The 24,528-nt window shown below is 42.2% G+C and overlaps 1 protein-coding gene across 2 annotated transcripts in view; it reads left to right on the top strand.

Annotated features, from left to right (window-relative positions):
* The first annotated feature begins 4,327 nt into the window (after positions 1-4,327).
* Positions 4,328-24,528, top strand: part of XPO6 (exportin 6) — a 96,229-nt gene continuing 76,028 nt past the window's right edge. For both annotated transcript variants that reach the window (XM_006201228.4, XM_015236842.3), the window contains exon 1: positions 4,328-4,982. In XM_006201228.4, coding sequence (XP_006201290.2) covers positions 4,980-4,982 — 3 coding nt within the window. In that variant the 5' untranslated portion in view covers positions 4,328-4,979. The remainder of the gene's footprint in view (positions 4,983-24,528) is intronic.

Here is a 24,528-nt window from a genome sequence, read left to right as displayed (position 1 = left end):
GAATAAGGAAGTGTAATCCTCCCCTGTAGCTGGAAGACAGCAAAGGCAGGTATATCTGGACACTAGAGATCTCTCCCCCAAGATGCTGTATCCATGGATAATTCCTGTTGGATATTTCTGGTGGATGTTACAACTAGGTAAGTCTTCAGGTAATATCTCTCCATTATCATATTAATGAATGTTTATTAACTGCCCTTTATTCCACAAGAGGAGGACACTCATGGGAGACATCTGAGTCTGGTCTTTGGGACGAATAGAAGTTTTAAAGGAAGGGGAAAGGATGAGGGAAAGGTCATTCCAAAAGGTGGAACAACCTAAGCACAGGCTCAGAGACATGAAGGAGCCTGCTATTTTCTAGGAGCCATGAAGATTCTAGCGAGGTGGATTTGTAAAGGAAGAGGAGTTTGAAAGGAGAGCTGGATGGAAGTAGGCTGGAAATAGTAATTCATCACTAAAATGATTGAGAATCTTTTAATACACCAGGCATGGTTCTAAACACTTACTAGTGTTCTGCTGGACTCTTCCATTTCCCCTTCTCTGCCTAGCCGTGTGCCCAGGAAGTTGGCCTCTATGAACTACATCACCAGTCTCCATTGGTCTCTGGCTCCTAGTTGGATTTATGCAATGGGGGAACCCCAGCAGGAGAGAGAGGGAGGGAGGTGAGTGAGGTCAGTGTATTTATTCTACTGGCTTCCTCCCTGCAGGATCACCTTGGCTGGATGCTTCCTTCAGCTGCTCTTTCACACGATTCTTCTTTGCCAGATTCTGGCAACCATTCTTCCTCTTGTCCCTTTAGGACTAGGGGTACTAGTAGTCTTGCTGTTACTAGATCTGGGGTACGGTAGTAGCCTTTGTAGGGTTTCCTTACACCTCTTTTAGAATAGCCTCCTTGTCAGTTCTTCAAATCTGAATTAGAGTTTCCTCATAGAAACTGACTGATACAGGTATCTACCTGGCCAGATACGTCCTTGTGTTGTCCCCATTTTATGGATGAAGAAACTGAGGTACAGAGAGTTTAAGTGACTTGGTCAAGGCTACACAGCTATGTAAGAGACAGAGTAAAGACTCAAAACCAGAGAGTCTGGTTACAGAGCTTCAAAGACTTCAAAGGCCTTGAATGACAGGTTAAACTGAGTGTGTTCTTGTCACCTATAGAGGGTGCCAGTCACCCTATTCTTCCTTCTTTCATTAAATCCATATTGAATGCTGCTGTTAACTCCTATGCCTTTTGAGAAACTAACATGTTTCCTCATCTGCAAAACAGGAGAATTCTCCAAGTTGCTGACAGCCTGGTAGAATAGTGGGGCTCAAAGAGATCTTGGCCATTGAAAAGAGCTATTCTGGAGCTTGGGGTGGAGCATGGGACCAAGGTCTACCAATCAGAGCATCATATTCTCCCTGGTTGCAGTGATTGGTTCAGGAGTAATCCAGTGAGAGCCAATGGGATTATTTTCTTGGAACATTTGTAGGAGAAACACAGTCTTCTCAAACAGGCTTCAACCTGATAGAAGATAACCCCTGGGTATGCAGGGCTCACCGTGGGGGTCCCCAATCAAGGAAGCAGAACCAAGAAATGGAGAGAAATTGAGTTCTGTGATATCATTTCAGACCCAGAATCCATCCATGTCTGAAATCCATGCAACCCTTTGGATGATTCTCTCACATGAGACAATATAGTCCCTTTTCTTCTTATGATAGAGTCCCAACTCTACAGACCCAACTTTGTCACTTGCAGTGTAAAGAGACTTGACACAATAGGAGATAGCTTGGAGTGGAAAGAGGAGTGGGGACTCGGTAGTAGTTGGGTGAACTTCTATTTATCCGGCAAGGCCCAACGGAAATGTTACCATCGTTGTTCAGTCTTCCAATTACTCCCCCTGCCATAGCTAGTTGTTCCCCCACCCATACCTCTTTGTGTGCTTCAGTTTGTACACACCTCTAGTATAGCACCTCTCACACCATGCTGTCATTGTTTGTGTGGCTGTTTCCACCATGAGGCAGTGAAATTTGCCTGAATTTTATTCATTTTGGAACTCAGGTTTTGCAAAAGGTCTTGTACAAAGTTGATACTAACTCCCTGAATATTTGTTGAACAAATAACTGAATGAATGAGACCAAGGCAATAGCAAGAGGAATGAGCAGAAGGAGATGGATGGGGGCCATCCCTGCAGTGCCAACAAAAAGTAATAGCAGCCTTAAATCTTTTTTTTGGAATAGGCAGGCTTGAGATTAATATTAATAACAAAATGTTATTTAGTTGACTTGGACAAAATCCCTGGAGTAAAATTAATAATAGCTATGATTTATTGCATGTCTTATGTGCTAGATGTTTTGTGTACATTAAATTTAATCTTCACTTTAGCCTGGCAATAGAGGTATGGTGGATATGTGGTGACTCCGACAAATCCCCTTTATCCTGAGGAATTGATATCCACCCCAGGGCAGGATTCTTTCCGTCGATCATAGCAATTCCACCTTCCTTCACATGGCAAGTTCAGGGATGGGCAGGCCTGGGTCAATTAGGACCAGTAGGATAAAGCTTATTGCCATAAGATAGGACATGAGAAAAAGTGCTCTCTCTTGCTGGATGTCAACAGGGAATTTTGCAGCTGTGGCTGGTCCTGGCAGCCATTTTGAGGACTAGGCTGATACACAGAGGATCATAGAGCCAAGAAAATCCTAGAGGAACAGATTCTGGGCTCCCATCACTCCCAGCCTGAAGCTGACCTATTTCTAGTTGTTCAGTTCTGGGAGTTATGTGAGCCAAAGCTTGCCTCTTATTGAGGGTGAGGTGACTTTCTGTTATTTCATTCCATTACACAGTGAGGAAATTAAGATTTTGACAGTCCCTTGCTCAATATACCTCAGCTACTGGTAAGAGCTGGATTTTCCACTTCAAATTTCTCTCATCCCAAAGCCTTTGCTCATCTCACTAAATTGAGCTAAGAAAGGACAAGTCACTTGGCCTCAATACATTTACCTTCCGAAACAGCTCCTTTGTACATGCAGTTTATACTGTCTAGGTGATTCTATGCCCCCTCTTTTTGACCAGCAAACTACGGTAAGTCTTTCAGGCTACAGCTAAATAAATGTCACTTCCTGACCTCCTCTCCATTCCAACCTCCAAGATTACCTTAGCTTCCTTGGCTATTCACTCTCAAGTGGTTTGTATTTTTCTTTAATGCCCTTATAACAATGATAATCGATTACTTATTTTGTAACATTTTAAAGATAATTTCTTTCTGTATTGATAAGGGCCCAAGTTTTGCTCAGCACTGAGTCCTCGGAACAGTGGTTGTCACTTAGTGGGCAACAATAAATATTTGATGAAGGAATAAATGGAAGCTGTTGTTTTCTGTGGTTATATCAGCAGTTCTCAAGTGTGACCCCTGGACCTGCAGCATTAGCATCACCTGGGAACTTGTCAGAAATGTAAATTATTACGTGCTACTCCTGGTCTACTGATTAGAAGCTCTGGGAGTGGGGATTGGCAATTAGTGTCTTAACAGGATGCCCTCCAGGTGATTTTGGTTCATGATGGAGTTTGGAAGCCATTAATACAGATTTGCTCCTGTCTGTGCAGTAAGCACGCCCTAGCAACACTTCTACTGCTTGGGACTGTTTCATGATTCTGTTTCGTAAAATCAGCATTTTCACAAGTGAAGTGGGTTGGAAGATAGGAACAGGAACCCATCATATCTTTACCCTCTCAGAACCTCTGCAGTTGCCGTTCCTTCGACTTTGATCATGCTTCCCACTACTGACATTATTCTTTGGGCTTCAGTTTACCTTTCCATTCCTCTGTTCCATTTTCTATCTCGGGCCCCGCGTATTCGTTGCGTTCATAACACTATTAGCACTCCTCACTTCTTACAATTAACTTATTCACTTGCTCTCTACTTGCTGCTTATCTGCCTCCTCCAGGGGCAAGGACTACAGCAATCTCGTTTACTGTACCAGTCCCAGCACCCGCAGTGGCGCCTGGGCCACAGAGGGCTCAAATGAGTATGGACTGAATGGATGTAAGCTCCACGAGGGCAGAGGCTGCGCGCCGCTGACTTCCAGCCGGGTCCTGGGCACGTAAAAGGCGCTCCGTCAACATTTGCGGAATGAATGAGCGAAGATAGCGAAAGAGAAACCGCCCCTTTACTAAGATGGCAGGCCCAGCGCCCTGTACCAACATGGCCGCCGGCCCGCGTGGACGGGCGGAGGGCCGCGGGCACGGGGCGGGGCGGGGCGGAGGCGGGGCCAGACGAGAGCCGTCAGGTGCGGCCCCGCCCCGCGCCCCCACCCCCTCGCCCGCTCGATTCCGGATTGGTCCGGTTCCAGCGCCGCAGCCCGGCGGCCGCGCCGTGGGGCCGCGCCGGGCGCTCGCCACTTCCGGCGCGTTGGGGCTGTTGGTCGGGGGCGGCCGCGCGGCGCGAGCGGGCATCTCCGGGGCGGGCGCGCGCAGGGATGCTCCGGGGGGGGCGGCGGCGGCGGTCGTGTGGGCTGAGGCTGCAAGGATAGCGCGGGCCCCCGGGCCTTTCCCTTGAGCCGGCCGCCTGGGCTGCGCCGCCGAGGCCCCTTCAGCCTCCGCCCCTTCAGCCTTGGGGCCGGGCCCGCCGCCGCTTCTGAACGCGGGGGCTGGGGAGCCCCTGCCTGGGTCCGGAGCCTCCCTTCAGGGGGTCCGGCCCGGGCGGGGGGCCCCGAGCCGTTGCCCTCCTCGCTGGCCTCCGAACCCCATTTCCTGCTTTTTCAGTTTCCTTGGGGAGGGGCGGTTGGGTCTGGATGAATTGTTCCGGGGGGTCCCCGATGAGGCGGGCCGGGGGGCCGCTCTCTTTTTAGAGGGTCCCCGCAGGACCCGGGTGGGGAAGCGGTTGTGTTTGCATGGGTGGGGGACTTCCCGAGCCTGCTGGGACCATGACCTGAACTGTGCGAGCCGGACGTGTCCGAAGCCCGAGAGCCAGCTCACCTGAGCCGCCCCTCCCCCGGCCAGCATGGTAAGTAGGGTCCGAGCCTCTTCCCTCCCCGGGTGCCCAGTCTGAGCGGCGGGAGCGGGCCCGGGACTGCTGAGCCATCGCTTCTCCCCAGGGTGGGGAGAGGCGCGTGCCGAGCCCGGCAGTGACACATGCGTGCAGGGTTTGCAGCCCGGCTCTGAGCTCCCATCCCCCTCTCCCCCACCGCCAGGGATGGCTCGGGACTGGGAGGGACTTGGACACGCAGCAGGCACAAACCTTGCATCTGATATATTGGCCTCTTATATTGTAGTTTATCATAATAGTTATTATTTTTTGAGGGCTTCCTACGTATCAGACGCTGTGCTAAGTGATTGACATGTATTATTTAATTAGCACACCAGCCCTCTGTTCTGAAGTGGGGAGATTGAGGCAAACAGCAACTAGTTACCCAGCTCAAGGTCACTCCTAAGTGACAGTGGGACGATTTGAACCTAGGTAGTCTGATTTCAGAGCTCCTATTAGATCAAACACACATAACACAGATGGAGAGAGTTTTGTTGTAGATTTATATATGGGGCAGCTGAGAGGGTTTATGGTTTTCAGAGGTCATTTACCTAAATAATAGCAAAGTCAGGAATGTCGTATTCTTTTGACACCAGTCTGCTTTTCTTTCTGCTACACGCTCTGGCCTTTTCCCTGGTGGTGCCTGGAGAACTCTTCGTCCTTCCAGATCTAGTTCAGAAGCCACCTTTTCTGAAGATAACATTCCACGTTTTCCAGACCCACAGGCACTCTCAGTACTCCCATAGATTTGTGTAGTCACATCTGTTTTTAAGCATTTGTCTTATTGTTACTGTAATTATTTCTGAGACTTAACTTGTCTACTGCAGTAGACTCAGTTCCCTCAGAGATGAAATTGTCTGAAGTTTTATCTGGCCCAGCTCTTGGTGCATGGTAAGCCCGTAGGGAGTGGTTGATTCCCTAGCCTGTGTTTGAGCACCTCCAGATACAGAAGTGTTCTTAAGGCTGCCTGTTTTACCCCTCCCATGTTAGGGGTTTAGTAGAGAAAGGGACGGAATGACATATGTAATGTTCAGGCCAGTGGGGTTTTCAGAACATTCAGGGGGCCTGTGGGTGATGTGTTAGGTGCTGGGCATAGAAAGAAAACCTAGGGTATAACCCTTGTCTTCGTGGAGCTTACAACTAGTCAGATAAAACACACCATTAATACAGAGCAGTACAATATAATAGATACTATAGGATAGTGGCAGATCAGATAATCTCTCAGTCTTGATTTCCTCAACTATAAAGTGTGGAGGCAGGAATTCTCTCTGAATAATCCACAGGTATGAGATATAATATTTAGTGAATGATGAAAATAGTACTCAGTATTCCTTACTTCGTTTATTCTTTCAATGAATTTTCTTTTGCTTTTACTTTTAAATTGTGGTGTTATATGCATAACAAAACTTACCATTTTAACCATTTTTAAGATTATGGTTCAGTAACATTAAGTACAATCACATTGTTAGGCATCCGGCCCCAGAAATTTTTTTCATCTTGTAAAACTGAAACTGTACTCACTGAACAACCCCCATTCACTTTTCCACCTGTCCCCTAGCAACCGCTATTCTACTTTCTGTCTATGAATTTGATTACTCTCATAAATAGAATCATACAGTGTTTGTCTTTTTATGGCTGCCTTATTTTACTTAGGATAATGTCCTCAAGGTTCATCCGTGTTGTAGCATCTGTCAGGATTTCCTTCCTTTTTAAGGCTGAATAATATTCCGTTGTGTGTATATCTCTCATTTTGTTTATCCAGTCATCTTGTTGATGAACACTGGGTTACTTCCACCTTTTGACTATTGTGAATAATGATGGCTGTGAAAATGAGTATACAAATCTTTTAATGAATTTTAAGTAGCCACTATATGCCAGGCTCTAGGGAATGTCAGGTAAACAAGAGAGACATGTACCTCCCCTCGGTAGCTTACAACATTGCTTTAGAACCTTTCGATAGAATTTTACTGGTTATGGACTTCAGCTAGCTAAGCACCCTTGTATTCAGGTTTCATTTTAATTGGCAGTCAGGAGAGCATTATAAAAATGACCTTTTAGCAATTAGTTGTAAAATAGTTGACTTCATGATCACCATTTACATTTTTTTCAGAGATAAGTTGTTTGTAATCTACCCCTCACTAACTTGAGCATGCAGAGGATGACCACAGCAGATGTAAGGTGAATAGGACTGTCAAATCGTGTCCTTTCTGCAGCACTGACACCAGGGGTTCATCTTCTGTAGGTGTCTCAGGGTTAGGAATGTGGGTGGGCAAATCTTGTCCCCCCAAAACAAGGAAGTCATTGCCTGGTTTGTGTGGTACAGGATAGGAGTCTTTTGCCTGGGATCACGGTTCTAAATTGTTCCAGGAACTTTTTTCCTCTCTACTTATTAGTGACTAAACATTTTTACTTTAAAGAGTTGGCATGTAAGTTTGGGCCTTTTTAATATCTTCTTTCTAAAACTTCTACACTAATAAGATGGAAATGGTGTAATATGATAAAACTACCATTTATTAAATATCTTAGGCGGGTGAGTGTAGCTCAGTGGTAGAGCACTTGCTTAGCAGGCACAAGGTACTGGGTTCAATCCCCAGTACCTCCATAAAAAAAATTTAAAATTAATAATAAACCTAATTATCCCCCCCCACAAAAACATAACGTATCTCCACTAAGCTAGCTATATTTCATTTATTGGGTTTTTTTTTTTTTTAAGTCACTCAGTATCAGTTAAGTACACCAATCCTGCTAGGTACATTATTACCGTTACTACCACGGGGGAGATGAGCAGAGCTGCTGTAGGATACCTTTTTAACAAATGGTGGAGTCGACATTTGGGCCCAAGGTGCTCTACTCCCAAGCCTGTGCTCCTTGCAGTGCAGGTGCTGCCTGAGATGGAAGATGATGGGGAATGTCATCCAACTGTGTTTTATTTGGTTCTGAGCCAGTAATGCAAGCTGGGGAGTATGGGAGTGTCTTTTAAACTGTCCCTCTGCGAGGAGGGATCTTGACCTGCAAATTTAGAACTAGTTAAAGTTTTGTAGTTGCAGCACAAAATTACTAGAACAGTTAAACTAACTACATTTGATTAAATCATCATTTGGGGTTAAATTCCCATGAGTTCTTAGGTGATGTAACATCTTAGAGGTTCCCACTACTTCTCTGAAAAGTTGTTACTTAATATAGAATGAGCTTTGCTTATTACTGAAATTTTGTGGGAAATTGAATCCTTGCTTGAAGTAGCACTTTTTAAAGTAGTTTAGAAAATTACTTGGGTTACAAAGGCTTCTCATTTTTGAATTTTAAACTTCGTGAGTGATCCCTGTAACGGAGGCAAGATCAGATCTTAAATTTGGCCACTCAAATGGTGTTTCTTCCGTTTGTTCAACAGCTGTGTTATATTGTGCTCCCTGCAGTGAGAGGTATGAAGAAGCCATGGCGGTGGAGGGAGATGGCAGGAAAAGGTTCAGTGGTACTTAGAGGTTCCCTCTGGCAGTCTCGACATTAGAGATAGTCTGGGAGACTATCAAGAAATGACCTGAACAGCTTTTGAAAAAATTAGTACATGACATGGTTCAAATGATGAAATTACTTAGCTAACAACCTTCCCCAAACCCTGTTAATGTGTTTGAAGAAGTAACTTCTTGCATCAAGCTTAAAATCCTGGGTACTGTGGATACAGTATTATAATGAGATAGTTTATATTTGTAGGGCTTAGCATATGCCAGGCTAATGAGTTTACATATGCTAACTCGTTTACTCTTTCAAGCAGTGTCAGGAGGCAGAGGCTATTCTTATTTCCCATTTTATAAATGAGAACATTCAAGGCCCAGAATAGTTAGGCAACTTTTCACGGTCACTCTGCAACCAAGTGGTGGAACTGGCATTCAGAGCCAGACAATCTGGCTCCAGAGTCAGTGCTCTTAAGTGTTAAACTTTTTACCCCAGGAGGGGTAATATTGCTCCCGCCCTCTAGGAGTCGGTTTAGTGAGGAAATGGGACATGTTCTGATAATTACAAGAGACTGTGGTAAGAGTGACCATAGTAGATAAATGCATTGGTACAAAGGGGCCTATCTGAGGGAGATTAGCTGAGGAGAGGGGCCAGGAGGAATATTTGAGTTTTGAAGGATTAGGAAGAGTTTGAGTTTCACAAGGAAAAAAGGGGCTTTCTACTTAAAAGTTTGCAGATAGTTATGAAGATTAGATATATATCAAGAAAGATCATAGAAAATAATAGGTGTCAAGGGTTGAAGTGAAGGAAGGAATTAACATTTGAGTGCTTAGGGCATTTTAGGGCTTTATGTGCATATATGCACTCACAGACATGCTATTTTTTTCTCATCATGAATGCCTTTACTGCTACTTTCCTGGCCAGCTACTGCCCCATTTCCTTGTTCCTCTTTGCAACAAAACTCCAGGAAAGAGTGGTTTCTAATTTCTCACCTTCTACTCTCTCTTAAGCTCACTTGTCAGGCCCAGCCCCCACTGTTGTTAAACGCAGTAGTTCGTCCTCATCTTACTTGATCTGATGTAGCACTGGACAAGTTGAATACTCCCCCTTCTGTTAGGCCTGCCTTCCTCCCTCCATCCCTCCCTCCAGAAATGTTAAGTCTTTCTTCACTTGGCCTCCAGGACACTGAAGTGTGCTTTTGGTTTCTCCACATCTTGCTGGCTATTTCTGCCTCATCCCACTGATCTTTGAACAGCTGGAATGCCCTAGGCCTCAGACTTGGTGAGCTCCCAGGCCAGACTTCTCCCCTCAGCTGCAGTTGTGCCTACTTGATATGCAAGCTTGTATGTCAGGCCCTTCAAATGTAATATGTCTAAAAATCAGCTCTTGATCTTCCCCTCTAATTCTTTTCCACTGACAGCCTTCTCTATCTTAATTGGGGACAACTCCAGCTTCTAGTTGCTCGTGCCAAAAACTTGGAAGTCATCCTTGAGCTTGCTTTCTCTCACACTATACATCTGGTCCATATCAGGAAAGCTGACTGTTTTCTACCTTCGAAATGCAGCCAGGATTTTATCTCTTCTTGTTCTCTCCACTGCTACCTCTCTGTTTAGGCCTTCATCATCTCTTGCCTGAATTACTGCAGTTGCCTCCTAACTGTTCTCCTTGCTTCTGACCTTGCCCCGTTATAGACTGTTTTCAACACAGTAGCCTCAGTGATCCTTTGAAAAATCTAAGGCAAATCATGTGTCAGCCCTGTTGCCGTGGCTCCTCATCTCACTGAGGGTGAAGGCCATAGCGGCCCACATGTGCCTCCATGACTTACGGTGCCCCCCAGGCCCCAGGTTACACTCTGATCCCATCTCCTGCTACTCTTCCCTTGGCTCATTCTGTTCAGCTACCTGCCCTCCTTGCTGTTCAAATGTTCCGGGTGTGTTCCTGCCTCAGGGCTTTGGCCTAGCTGTTGCCTTTGCTTGGATCGCACTTTCCCCGAGATACCTACATGCCCAACATGACCTTCTTCAAGTATTCTCCAGAGTCACCTTCCCAGTGAGGCCAGTTCTGACCACCCTACTTAAAATTTTAATCCCATTTCAGAACTTCCAGTCCTTCGTATCCCACTTTACTTCTTTATTTGTAGCATTTACACTTTTAAACACTTCACATGCTTTAAGTTATTTATGAGGTCTATTTTTTGTTACCTCTTTCTGCTAAAATATTAACTCCCTAAAGCTTTGCTCTGTTCACTAATATATCCCAAGAGCCTAGAGCAGTTTCTGGCCTAGTAGACAGTTACATTGTAGTTAGGAATGCTGTGGAGGTCTTGAGTGTTCAAGACCTTTCGAGAAAGGGAGTAAGCGATGTTCCCTATGATGACTAGAACTTTCAGAGAGGGGGTGTTTCAGAAGAGAAGGGTATAGCTAAACGTGTAGTGTTAAGAAATCATCTAATAGACTGGTTTGGCCATGGTGGAGATTTTTGTGAAGTAGTTGGAGAGAAAGCTTAAAAAAGCAGTTAAAGGCTGGATGATGGAGAGCCTCCAGCACTACTCTGGGGAGTTTGGCCTTGTTTTTAGGCTAATTTTTCCTTAAAGGAAAATTAACCCACCTACTGTGTATAGGTTAAGAGTGGTGTGGGAAACCAGATAGGACACCAGGCCTATATGGATGTGACAAAGGCCTGCTCGTGGATGAGGAGTTACGAGTGGAGAGAAAGACTTGACTAAGAGAGTTGTCACTTAAAACTGATTCCATACTCGAGGGTTGAAGGAAGGGGTGAGCTTAAGCTGATTTTGGAAGCCTCTAAACTAGCAATTGGGAATAGTGGGAAATTTTAATTAATGGGTGATTTGGTAGGAATGAAAGAGACACCAGGTAAAGAAGCTGACATGAAGATGTAAGCAGATGGGCTGATAGAATAAGGGATTTGACTCTGTCTGTAGGCAGGCATTTGCTGCTGTGTTGAGCTGAAGGTAATTGACTTTGGGCAGAACAAGGATCTTGATGGTTTTAGGTAGTTGGATTGTCGACATACATGTCCAAGTCAAGGTGGATGTAACAGCACAGGCTGGGGTGAAGAGGGACCGAGCTCCTGAATGTGCGACTGCTACTTTCTGTCTCTACTTTTTCAACCTCCCTTTCCCTCCCTACCAGTGGTTCATTGTGCAACCCATTGCAGACTGGTTTTTTTGTTTTCACTACTTTTCAGTGATGCCTGTATGTTGAATCCAGTGTACATTCGTCCCTCAGTATCTGTGGGGGATTGGTTCTAGGAGCCCCAGTGTATACCAAAATCAGCGGATGCTCAAGTCCCTTATATAAAGTGGTGTAGTACAATGAATACATAAATAGCCTCATTTCAGTCCTTGTGTCATCTGACTTTTCCTTTTGGCAACCACTGGTCCTCCTTTCCCCCACCCAAAACCCTTTTTCTTGGTTCCTTTGGCTTCCATTATTTTAGTTCAGTTTCCCTTGATCTTCTTTCTTATGGCCTCAGCCATGACCTGTGTACCAGTGAAAACTCAACCATCCTCTCCAGCCTTGAATATCCACCGGGGTGTCCTGTGGACATCAAATTATACATGTGTTAACCAAATCTATCATCCTTCCCTTGGGGTAGCGCCTCCACCCCCATGCTTAGTTCTGTTACTGGTCTTATTCACTGGATACTCAAGTGATCAACCTGAGTCATCTTTAACTTCCTCTTTGCCTGTAGTCCCTCACTTGTAGACCTGTTGATGCTGTAGCTAACTTATTTGTGTCCTGAGCTTGACCTTTCCCTCCATTCCCTCCACTTCGGTCAGGCCAATTGTCATCTCTTGCTCTCATGGTTGGTGTCTCGACAGCTTCCAGGTTCTTCTTCCTCTAGTCCATCTTCCTGTATTCCTGCCAGAGCTACCTCATGGAACTGAGATGTGATCATGTCACTTGACCCCAAATTATTCAGAGCAGAGGGTCTCCAGTGTTGTCAGAGACCAAGTTTTTACCATGGAAGAATAGTGGAAAGCACATGGGTTCTGGATTTTCATAATTTCACCTACTTTTAGTTGTCTCAGTAAGGATGAAGATGATTAAATACTTAAAGTGATTTGTTTGGAATATCTTTTAAAGACTTCTCGAATTATATCTTGTTCTCTAACCGCAGCAAACCACTTGTCATTCCCAGAACACCAAGTACCCTTTCACACTTACCTGCCTTTTTCACTACTCTTCCCTCTGCTTGAATGTCCTTTTCTTTTTGCAGGTGAGACCTTACCTACCATGAACATGACCTCTTTGAGGCTTTCCAGCCAGTGATTTAACATTTATTATCTTTGATTATAGTTATGTTTTCTTTTTGCTTTTATGTTTTGATTTATTTGTTTTTCTTATATAAGAATTACAAGACTACATTCTTGTAGTAAGTGTCAGATAATTCAGAAGTTTCAAGAGCGAAATGTGAACTCCTCCATCCTTTCCCTGGCTTCCTCTCCCTTCCTCCCCCTTCTTCCCCCTCCAAGCCTGGGGATGGAGAGGATTAGTTCTTTCACTTTATTATGAGTCCGTATCAGATGAGTCTCACTCTTTACGTTCCCAGTGCCCAGTGAGCATTGAATAGATATTTATGTAATTGAAGAGTCAGATTTGAAAACAAATCCAAGATGGTCAAGGTAGGCCCTTGAGGTTAGTAAATGATAGTAGCAGCATTTGGAGACTGTAGTAAGATTGAAAAATGAAGTAGAGTATGAATATAGTAAACACTCTGTTTTTCCAAAACCCATGCAGCCAGCAAGCTCAGATAATAGTATTTTACCCCTGGGCAGGTTGGGGTGGGGAGCAGGTGAGCAAGAGGAATTGTTAGAACAAATGCTGTGTGGATGGTATACTTGTGAGGCTCCAAAAACTGCTCCTGAGAACTGCTGGAGAGGGGGGGTGTGTGGGAGGTCAGGTGAGGGCTGTGGATAGTAACTGAGGAAACCCACAGGCAGAGGGAAGTGAGGGAGGTGAAAGAGGCTGATGGGAAGGGAAGGAAGCTGGGGTTCAGAGGGAGAAAAAGGTCTGTTTGTGTTTCATAATTATACTCTGTGCTAGTCATTGTTTAGGGGCCTGATGTATACTGCATGCAGTACCTCGTGTAGTCCCTTACAGCCACCCTGCACGGTTGGGATTTTCCCATTTTACAGTTGAGGAAGATGAGGACACTGGCTCAGGGAGGGTAATGTAAGTAGCTTGTCCAAAATTACATAGCAGGTTTATAAGAGGATTCAGACCCAAGCTGCTAAATGTGCAGCCTATGTTCTTTCTGTAGCACTAGGTTTCTTTTTGAGACTGTGCACATTTACATAGGCATTTTTACTTGAAATGTAACCCAACTGGGTATGTTGTCCCAGGAAAAACGGTACATCTAGTCATCTGGCCTTAAAACATGCATAATTTACTTCTCATAATGGTAAAAGGCAAGATAGTAAAAGTTTGCTGATAACAAACAAGAAAATAGATATTTCTGCATATGCTCTAATGTGATAGAATAGGAAAAAAATGTGACTTTGGAAGGCAAAGTGGTAGTTGGACCACATTACAGGACAACAGAATGGAAGGTTGCTTGACTTCTCTGTGTGTTTCAGTTCACTTAAGCTCATTAGGCTTAGCATATGCAGTAGTTCATTTACATCAGAGCAGCCTGCTGTTGCTTTATATGAGGGTTATAATGAAAAAGATCTCTGGTCTCAGACTCTCTGAATAGGTAAAGGTATTTTGTGTGTTAAATGCAGTCTGGGGAAAAAAAATCACTGGTTCCTGAATTAGATAATAATCAGACCTGGGTAGATTTTTTTTTTAAAGTAACAGCTGGATAATTGTTATAAAAATTATGTGTGCTCAAAATCAAGCAGTGTCAAAAGACAAAGAACATGGCAAAAAAAAAATCATGCTAAATCCTACTACCTAAAACTGTGATTAACATTATATAAATAGTCCATATATCTTTGTATCTATTTGTCTATAGGATAAGGAGGGTAGATACCTAAAATGAATACTTTCATTAAAGAAGTGATCATGCTGATCTTTTTAGGTCGTGAGAGTTTTAAAATAAAAATCAATTTACTGTTGTATTTAACAAAACTGTACTTTTTGAAATATTTATATACTCACAAGAAGTTGCAAAATGAGTACAAGGAGTCCTGTGTATCCTTCACCCAGATTCCACCAACGGTGACATCTTACATAGCTGTGTGCAATACCAAAACCAGGAAGTTGACATTGGTACTATTCAATTATTGGCTTGACTACGGACCTTATTCAGTTTTCACCATTTTTTGACTTGCATTCATGTGAATGTGTATGGTTCTATGCAATTTATTTTATGTACTGATTCTTGTAACTACCACCACAGTCAAGGTACTGAGCTTTTCCATCACCACAAAAGAACTAACTCTTGCCTAATATTCTTCGTATTTGTAGCCCTCCTCCCTTTCTCCTAGCAACCGCTAATCTGTTCTCCATCTCTGTAGTTTTGTTGTTTTGAGTTGGTTTATGAATGTAATCTGAAGGCTGTACCCTTTTGATACTGATTTTTTTTCCACTGAACATAGTGCTCTTGAGGTCTCTCCATCTCACTTGAATTTAATAGCAGAAGATGAAACAAGTGAAACTGAAAAATGAATTGTCAAGTATCTTCAATAATTACTTCAATAATTATTAGCTCTTGGTAAATCCCTATATGATAAAGAAAAAAGATAAGAAAAACATTACAAAGATGGCATCATTTTTTATAAATAAATTTCATGTTTCAGTTAGGCAATATCAGTGAACTTCATAATAGGAAAAATAAGAAAATTTTTACTCCTTCCACTTTTCCTTCTCCCTCTTTTTATTTTACTTTGTCAGTGTCTTTAGAGCATTTGTAGCCTGTTCTGTAACCATAATACCCTTGGTATTTAGTCTTAGTTTTTTATTTTAAAGGATTGAAACGTTCCCCACTAGTTCTTTTAACTGTAGTCTTTCTGTATCTGAATTTTTTGATTCATTTCTGTTAGCTAGATTTTGTTGTCCGTTTTTTTTAATTTAATTTTTTGTACTTTTAATTTTTTTTCAGGGGGAGGTAATTACATATTTATTTGTTCATTGGTTTATTTATTTCAGTCAAGGCACTGGGAATTGAACCCAGGATCTCATGCATGCTAGGGTGCTCTACCACTGAGCTATACCCTCCCCGCTTGTCACTTTTAAAAAAGGATGCCTTATTTAGTGAATTAAGAATGTCTGTCTGCCTTTATATTTGAAGGACATCTTGGCTAGGTATAAAATTCTTAGGCTACACTCTTTCCCTCAGATCTTGTGGACATTGTTGAGTGTTTTCTTGACCCTTTTAATCTATTTAACATCGATTAGCTGATACATACATATTTTTCTGAAAGAGTTCATGGTTGTTCTATTCTCTGAATTATTTCATTTTGAAAATGTCTGTTGTCCTTATCCATAAATGGTAACTTGGCTGGGTATAATATTCATAGTTCATACATTATTTTCCGTGAACGTCTGTGGATATTTCTCCATTGTTTTCTTCCATCGAAGGTGGTTGTGTAGAAAAGCTTGGTTAGCCTAATTCATGTAATGCTCTCCCTTTACCTCAGTTAGAGAGAACTTGCCTTTTTTGTATGATTGCTGGGAGAAATCTGTATTACTGAAGTTCAGTAATTCAATTAGGGTATCTTTTAGTGTGGATCATTCTTTCATCAATTTGCCCTGCAATATGGTATGCCTGCCCGAAAGTTCTTACCTAGGTCTTTAATGTTAGTTACATTAGATTTTTGGTATATGCTGTTAATGCCATCAGTACTACAATAAACATCAAATATATCTTTGTCCATTTTGTGAGATTGTAGGATAAGATTCTAGAAATGGAATTGTGGTGGCAAACAGTGAATGCGCTTAAAAATTCTGGTAAAGAAGAATTCTGATAGCTAGTGCTCTTACTAATAGGATAGTTCCTGTTTCCCCATCTTCTGGCTGACACCAGTAAAACTTTTTAGTATGAAAGATGAAAATGGCACCTCAGGAATTAAATGTGCAGTCCTTTAGTTATGAGTGAAGTGGAACATCTTTTAATGTTTTATTTCCCTGTGTCAGCTGACCATTCCTGATCTCTCTACATTTTTCTGTTGGCCAACAACTTTTTTTTTTTAAATAAAAAATACAATTTGGGTGAATAATTGTAGAGTGATAAAGTTAGGCTTGTACTAGGTTGCACATTTAGTTGATTAATCTTATGCTGCTGATTTTAGACAGATTAACAACACTATCATTTCTTGTGTACTAATACTTAGGCTTGAATAAAATGATTACCTTGGTGATGGGACTATAATCTGATAGTTTTCTGAACCATCATACATTTACCCTTTGTCTGATGATCTATGTAATTAAGTTATATATTGCTCCCCACTTGGTTTTGTGTGTATTTGTCATAATACAATGTAAGAACAGGTTTAATTGGAGGAAAGCAGTTCCATCGCCCGAAAGTTGCACAGCTCACCTTGATGAAGTGATTTTTCCTGTAATCATTTGTTGCTGGTTTTGTTAATTGGGCTTATGAACCAGAGCCTGAATTTAAAATGTTAAAGGATGTATGAAGTAGCTTCATGGGAAAGTTTATAGTCATGCTTAGGGTTTCTCTGATTTTCTACTGAAAATTCTCTAACGGCAGAGAGAGCGTACACCTGGTTGAGAAGGCATCTGTCCTGGGGCTATAGGTAAACTTGAAATTTCTTGAAAATTGTGGATTGTTAAACCTTAATTGTTTAAAAGTCAATATATATTTTTTCTTTCTTCCTCCTCCCCCTTTTCTTTTTTTCCTCCCTACCCTCCCCATATACCCCCAACCTTTACAAGCAAATTAAAGATCCAGGCACATATGTTATCTTTGAGGAACACCGGTGGCCTTCATTGCGTTTTACTGTGTGGGTGACTGACTGGTCCATGTCTCCAGGGCTCAGTGGGCAGACATGTTTTTCTGAGAAGTGCTGAAAAATCCTATCCTTGTGTAGCTGTAAAGGAGACTTTTTATGAAGAGAAAAACTTGACTTTTGAAAAGATCTCAAAGAAATACAAGAAAATATTTTGAGAAGATCCCCCTTTACACCTCTATAGTGAACAGATTAAAAGAGCTTTGAGTGGACAGCTTTTGTTGGTATACTTAGTAGACACTTGATACTTAACTCTTGTGTTTTTGACTGTTTGTCAGTAACCTTCAAAGCCTTTGATAAATCATTTGTTATTCTAAAAAAAATATGGCTTGCAATGCTTTCAGGTGTCTGGAGTTAATCATTTGCCTGGCAAGAGTGGGCCCAGCTGATCTAGCTCATTGCAGCCTGGAGGTTCTTTATTCATCAGGGTTATGACTTGGGAGTTATAAAAATCTTTATTACTTTATAGAAGATAATCCCCGAAAGAAATTAAGCTAGTAGAACTGGTGTTGCAGATGAGAAGATATGAGGAAGTTTAAGTTCTTAGCAGAGAAATTATGGATAAATTAAAGAGTAGAATGTTAAAATTTGGTGTCTTAGATCCACCATATTCTGGGTGTAGAAAGAGAAAAGCAATTCCTAATATTAAGTAAATGCTGGACCATTGCTAACACTGCTGATTTTTTTGGAGAAAGTTGAAAAGACACTTGTGTTGGTGTACTCAGTGGAATGTGTGTAATTTGTAATTCTTTACTGAAATGGAAAGTCAGGAGCTGGAGGGAGCATTGTTGGTAAATTTGGGGGCTTACTTGAAACAGAGTTACAAAATAACTGAGAAATCATTTGGCCTACAGCTATTGAATGTAAGTAGGGAAAAGGGTGACTAGAAGTTCTAGAAGTTTATAACTTCTGGAAGAGGAGATGTACAAGTCAGCAAATGAATACAGTTTCTGAGGAATAACTATAGACATAGAACCTTATAAGAGGTACAGCATACTTAAAAAAAAAAAAAAAAAAAAAGGCCTGGCCACGCTGGGAATGGGAGGGTTGTTATCAGGGAAGACTTCCCAAAGGAGGTGACATGAGTTGGGTTTCAAAGCAGAAGTAGGAAGTCACTAGGCAAAGAATTTGAGGCATGAAGTGGGGAAGCAAAGGGCCATTTTGGGCAGATGGAGTCACAGATATACACAGAAGAGTGAAAAAACTCAGTTCATGAAGATGAAATCTTTGAAATATTGAAGAAAAAGACGTCTAATAGGCAGCACAGGTGATTTCTGTGAAGGCAATTAATCCTGGAAAGGGTTTTATTTAATTCATGAGGAAGGGAGCCATGTACTTTATTAGTGCCCAGGAAATTATTTGTCTATACTCTGCATTCTGTTTTTAGAGAAAGACAAATTAAGTGATCTGTCAAGGATTCATTTATTTAATTTAAACATCTTATGTTGAGATATTTTAGACTTGCAGGAGAGTGCAAAAATAGTATGGAGAGTTCCTGTGTACTCTTCTCCCATAGGGATTTTTAAAGACAAAAACAAAAACAAAACTGCAGTAGCCAAGCTTTCCAACATTTGTGGGCAGTGATTTAGCTCAGTTTCTGCACCTTCTTCTTCCTAGTAGTGTTTGGCAGTTAATGCAGGTACTGATGTGATCACAGGTCTTTTCTGTCATCTTTTGATTTTGCTTATTTTTTCCTGATTATAAAAAGTATCTTGAACCCTGTAGACTATTTGATGAGTATGCAATAGACAAGAAATTATCACCATCTGATTCAACCTCTAATAACACTTTTGTTTCCTTCTAGTCTTTTTTTCTGTTTGCTTTTTAAATATGGTTGATCACACTGTAAATGTGTTTTTTTCTTCTGCCTTTTCCACTTAGTGTAGTATAAGTGGTTTTTCAAATCATTAAATACTTCATAAATATTTACAATGGCTCTATAATATTGCATTGCGTGGATTCTTCAGTAGTTAGATTGTTCCATTTTTTTGCCATTGTAAATAATATGTGATTAATGTTTTTGCAAAAAACTTTTTCTGTATTTCAGAAAATTGCCTTAGGCTAGATTCCCAGAAGGGCCCAAGGGGTATGAAGATTGTTTTTAAAAATAAATCTTTAATTTTAAGATAGTTTTAGATTTAATATGAACATTTTAAAGGTATGTCAGCACCTATTTTCTGGACAGGTTATACCAGTTTATTCTTCCACCAGCTGTAGATAAATATACTTATCAGCTTTGGGTAGTCTTAATATTGTTGCAAATTTAGTAGGTAAAAAAATGGCTTTTCTTTGTTCCTCAGTATTTTTTTTTTTGGTAGGAAAAGTTTTCATCAAGTTAAATTTTATTTATCTGCTTATAGGAGACAGATCCCGTATGCTTACTTTACTTAACTAAGTATCCTTTATACTCACTTTACTATATTGGAAATGGTGCCTTAACATATTTTTTTCCCACAGTCTTAAGTTGGTTATTATTTTTCGACTGTGGTAGAATAACACATAATGGAAAGTTGATCATTTAAAGCCTACAGTTCCGTGACATTAAAGTACATTTACCATGTTGTACAACCACTACCACTCTAGTTTTAGAGCTTTTTATCACTCCAGAGGAAACCCTGTACCCATTAACAGTCACTCCCCATTTCTGTCTCCCTCTAGCCCCTGACAGTCACAAATCTGCATTCTGTCTCTATAGCTATGCCTATTCTAGGGATTTCATATAAATGGAATCATACATTATATGGCATCTCAGTATCTTTTAGAGCAGAGAAAAAAAGATGAATTAGAATAAGTAAAGCTTAATTTGAACCTGTATTAATATTAAAGTTTGAAAATTGACAATCTACCTATGGCAGCAATGTTAAATTCAGCATATTTAGTTGGTCATGATGTCCCATTTGTCATTTACGGTTGCTGTTGGTGGGTGGAGGGCTCCACAGACTTTGAGGGAGGAGGGAACCTAAAACAGGGACAAAGCTAGGAAGAGGGTGGTGCTTGGAGAGTGAAAGCCGATGAAATGACAGCATATTCCATGATTGGGAACATATGGGAAACTCTTGTAGAAGTTAACCTCTACAAGCAATCATGCAAGCAGCAACAAAGTAGCCAGCCTAAGAATAAATGAGTAAGTTTGTTACAATATCTAATACATAAGACCTCAGAACTGTGTACATTTTTGCTTAGAAGTAAGAGTGATGTTGAAGACAACAAGGACAACCAGAGAGGGTCCAGGGGTGTCTATTTTTCGTATTGGACAACTTCACTGGAAGTCCTGGGTGGTGGGGGAAGTTTAGTATTTCTAGGTGAGTGGTTTTCATTTTTCAGGAAGTTTTTCTAGAGGCCTTCAGAGTTTGATCAGGCACCTACTGAGATGGAATGCTTGGTATAGATAGAGGATTTTATTTATTGAACCAAATATAGCTTCCATGGTAAATTCGTAAGTGGGCAAGTCCATGTCTTGTTTTCATTAGTCTGTTAATCATTTCTCCAGAGCATGACCCCCTTGAGGGTGGGGTGGGGTCAGTGTGAGTCAGCCCAACCAATGATACCCTGGGTGGTGGGGAGGGGCTTGCAGTTTGAAGATAATTTGAGAATTTGCAAACCAATCTTTCAGCAACCATTTAGTACCTGAAGAAAACCTCCCAGACTCGGTAGAACCTGAATCAGATCTGGAAGGGCTGTAATGCTTAGGTATTTACATGTGGTGTTTTCTGTGCTCTGTAGGCCCTTAGTATTTCTTGGAGGTGTCCAAATGCTGGGTGGGCATTTGTGTCCTCCTCCACCCCCGTTAACTAAGCGGAGTCTCTGATTGAGTCTGTTTTATATATTATGATTCTATGTAATATTTTTTTCTTTAAAAAAAAAAAGCTTTTTTTTTGCTGGAATCAATGGATCTGATTCCTATCTTTGTTCTAAACACAGATAGAGTCTGAAAGATGGTGGTGCTGGTCTTAAATTCTTTGTTTGCGGCACTAGTAGGTTGATCTGTAGAAAAATGAAAGTGAAGACAGTGGTATTCTGGGAATTTTTTTGAGCATTTAGTTGACTTATGTGGGATTTTTGTTTATTTGGTTTCTCCCCCCACCCCCCTTAAACTCATTGACTCACCAGTGATGTATAGTGAAATAGCTTTGCTCATTTGTGGTTGAAAGTGCCAAGGGATATACCTACATTATGTCGTTCGTTTCTCACAACTACCTGGTGAGGGGGAATACTGTTGTAAATTCATTTTGCAAGTGAAGAACCTGAGACCCAGAGAGGTTAATTTGCTGAAGGCCATGCACAAAGTAAGAGGTGAAGTTGGAGATCAGATGCAGATCTGGGCTGTCTCCTGAGCCCACACCCTTCACAGTTACTCTGTGGCAAACAATTCATCTTAAGGTGTTCCCAGGATAGGGAGCACCTAACCACTTGTATAGTAGAAGGGCACAGGTGGAATGGTGTGGAGTTTCTAGTCCTTGGCTTTGCCTGTTGCCCATAGTGAGGAACAGAGCTGGGAGGTGTGACTCAGAAGCAGCACATTATCTTGACCTCTTTTCCACTACTTTCCCCTATGGTCTAGCAGGGTCAGTTGAGAACTCTGGGAAGGGTGACTACATGCTCCCCTCTCAAGCTCATTGTGCTTATTGTGTGGGGATTGGAGGCTGATGGAGAACTGCATGTTGAGTCATCCCTTCATTATCCAAGGATGTGAGCAAGGCCAGCGTTCCTGGCATGGTCAGACAATTGGACAGGAGCTAAGTATCCATTTCCTTTCTCCTGCGTACCTCCCACCTCCAGTCCTCCAACTCCTCATTGCCTTCCTACCCCCCTCCCCAAAATATCCAAAAAGCTGCCACTGTTCTGTCTTTCTAACCCAGTGAGTCTTCAGTGGAGTGGAGGAAGAGAATCCTGTATAGTTTTAGTATTACAGTAGCTTTCCATATTGTAAAAGTTACAGCTTTTAAAAAAATCACAGTTTTGATTACCAAGCATACTATTGAAAGTAAGACTTAAGAAAATCGCATCGACTAGTGGTACTGGGCAGAACCTGGGACATAGGAGAGTCCCTGGCCAGAGACGGTTGCTCTCACCAGAGCTTTTGGTATCTTCTTTGTGGCTAGTCATTATCTATGGTGATGGGAGGAGCATTTAGAACCCTCCAGCCAGGAAGAGTCACTTCCTACTGAATGCAGATCTCTGCTTGTGCCCCACCATCAGGCTTCCTGTATAATGTGTAACACCGTCAAAGGTCCTCCAGCAGCTGCTCTCGTGGCCATTATCATTTATATTGTGTGGGATACATAAGCACTCTTTGGCAGTTGGTAATGGTACTTTGAGAGCCTTAGAGTAATGTGATCATAAATTAAGAATTAAAGTGTTAAGGTGGTGCTGGGTGTATTAAGAGGGACGAGCTGATGACAACTTAGGGGACTTTGCCTTTATAAAAGCAAATCCAAACAGGGAAGGCCAGGTGAGAGAAGCTTGTAGTCAGGGAGGAATGACTATATTAGGCAGCATTTGCATAGTGCTTTATAATCAACACGCAGTACACACACCTGCTTGCATTTAATACCGAAGATACTCCAAGAACTTGCAGGATTTGCCCTAAGTTATGCAGCTGTACTCTGGAGCTGGGGCTGGCTCTCACCTAGTGTTTTCTCTGCCAGGCTGTGGCTGAGGACCTCTCTCTCAGTGGTAGCAGTGGTTCCCATGAAGCCTGTGAGTTCTCTCATTGCTCATGTAGAGAGTACCTTTTCTATGTCCCCTCAGCCCTGCTTTGGTGCACATTCAGGGGGTCGTCTGTACCCCAGATGGGAGCAGTACTGGAGCACATTATTCTGGGCCCTGTCCTCCTCCTCTTATTTCCCACAGGAGTGATTTATCTTCTGGTTCATCTGTGATGGGTGCACTGAGGGGAGGCTGGCACGATGGCCCACATCTGCCAGGTGCAAAGTCCCTGTATCAGAACACTGCCCAGCTTTATGCTTGTGTCGTCTCACCTGCTTACCCTCAGGAGAAGCTTGTCTTTCTGTGTCCCACTTCCAATCGTGGCTTCTGTTTGTTTTTTCAGGTTTATTTCTTCATTTTATAAGTTAGACCAGGGGATCCCCAAACACAAGTGATGGTGGTGGATATGGATATGGCATACTGTTTTGTTCAGGTAAAGGAGTCGGAGGAGGAGGAGCAATTCCTGCGGGTAGAAGTGGCGCTGGTAGAGCTGGTGGTGGGGAATGGCCCTCTACCTGTCTGTGGATGTGGGCAACCTGTGAGTCCATGCTCCTTGGTTTCAGGCTGGAATTCTGTTCCAAGGTCTTTGCTTTTTCTATTCCTATTTTTGCGGCTTATCTTGAGTCTATGTTTGAGTTCTGAATTCTTCATTTTTCTATCGAAAGTGTGAAATCAGTGTCTTATTTTTGTCTGTGCTTGAACTCTGTCCACACCTGGGCATTGCGTGAGCTGTTGATCACGCTCTTTGGTTTTCTTACAAAACTGTGACCTGGCTGAGGGTGCGTGCAGGCGGGAAAGATCAGCCTGCACCCAGTCATGCAGCTCTGGGCCACCCCGGCTGCCACACCTTGGATCCTGGATAGGCAGCCACCACCTGTCCCCATTTCCCCTGCTTCTCTGCCTTGTTCCTGGGAGAGGTGGTGGGCCAAGTCATTTTGGGAGCGGAAGGAGGTTGCAGCTTTGCCAGTCATGAGAAGGACATTAGATTTTGATCTGTTCTTGGTCTCTTGAGGCTATGTATCAATGAATAGAACCAGGACAGGGGAAAGGAAGTGATTATGCTCCTCCAGATTCCAATAGTCTGTAATACAGTCTGGAGATTTTAACCAAAATTTCAAACAAGTGTTATTTTAACTGTTATTTAAAATGCTAGTTCTGTCTGGGAGTAATTCAGGATAAAGGTGGTGTGGGTTTCATAAGAGACTTGCTCTTAAACAGTGCATTTGGTAACAGCAACTGAAATGAAATTATTTACATAGGAGTTGTAGCATTAATTGTGATTCAGATTTGCAGCATGTTCTTATGGTGGTCTGTCAACCTCACACCCATTTGTTAACCTGATTTCATCAGATGCAAAGTAATGCCAGCTTATTCATCATCCTTACAGCCGTTAGAGCAGAGCTCCTGTGCTTTAAGGGGTAAAGTAAC

This window comes from Vicugna pacos, chromosome 18 (genome assembly GCF_048564905.1).
Source record: "Vicugna pacos chromosome 18, VicPac4, whole genome shotgun sequence".
In the NCBI taxonomy this organism is placed as follows: Eukaryota; Metazoa; Chordata; class Mammalia; order Artiodactyla; family Camelidae; genus Vicugna; species Vicugna pacos.
This window is presented reverse-complemented; position numbering and strand designations above follow the sequence as displayed.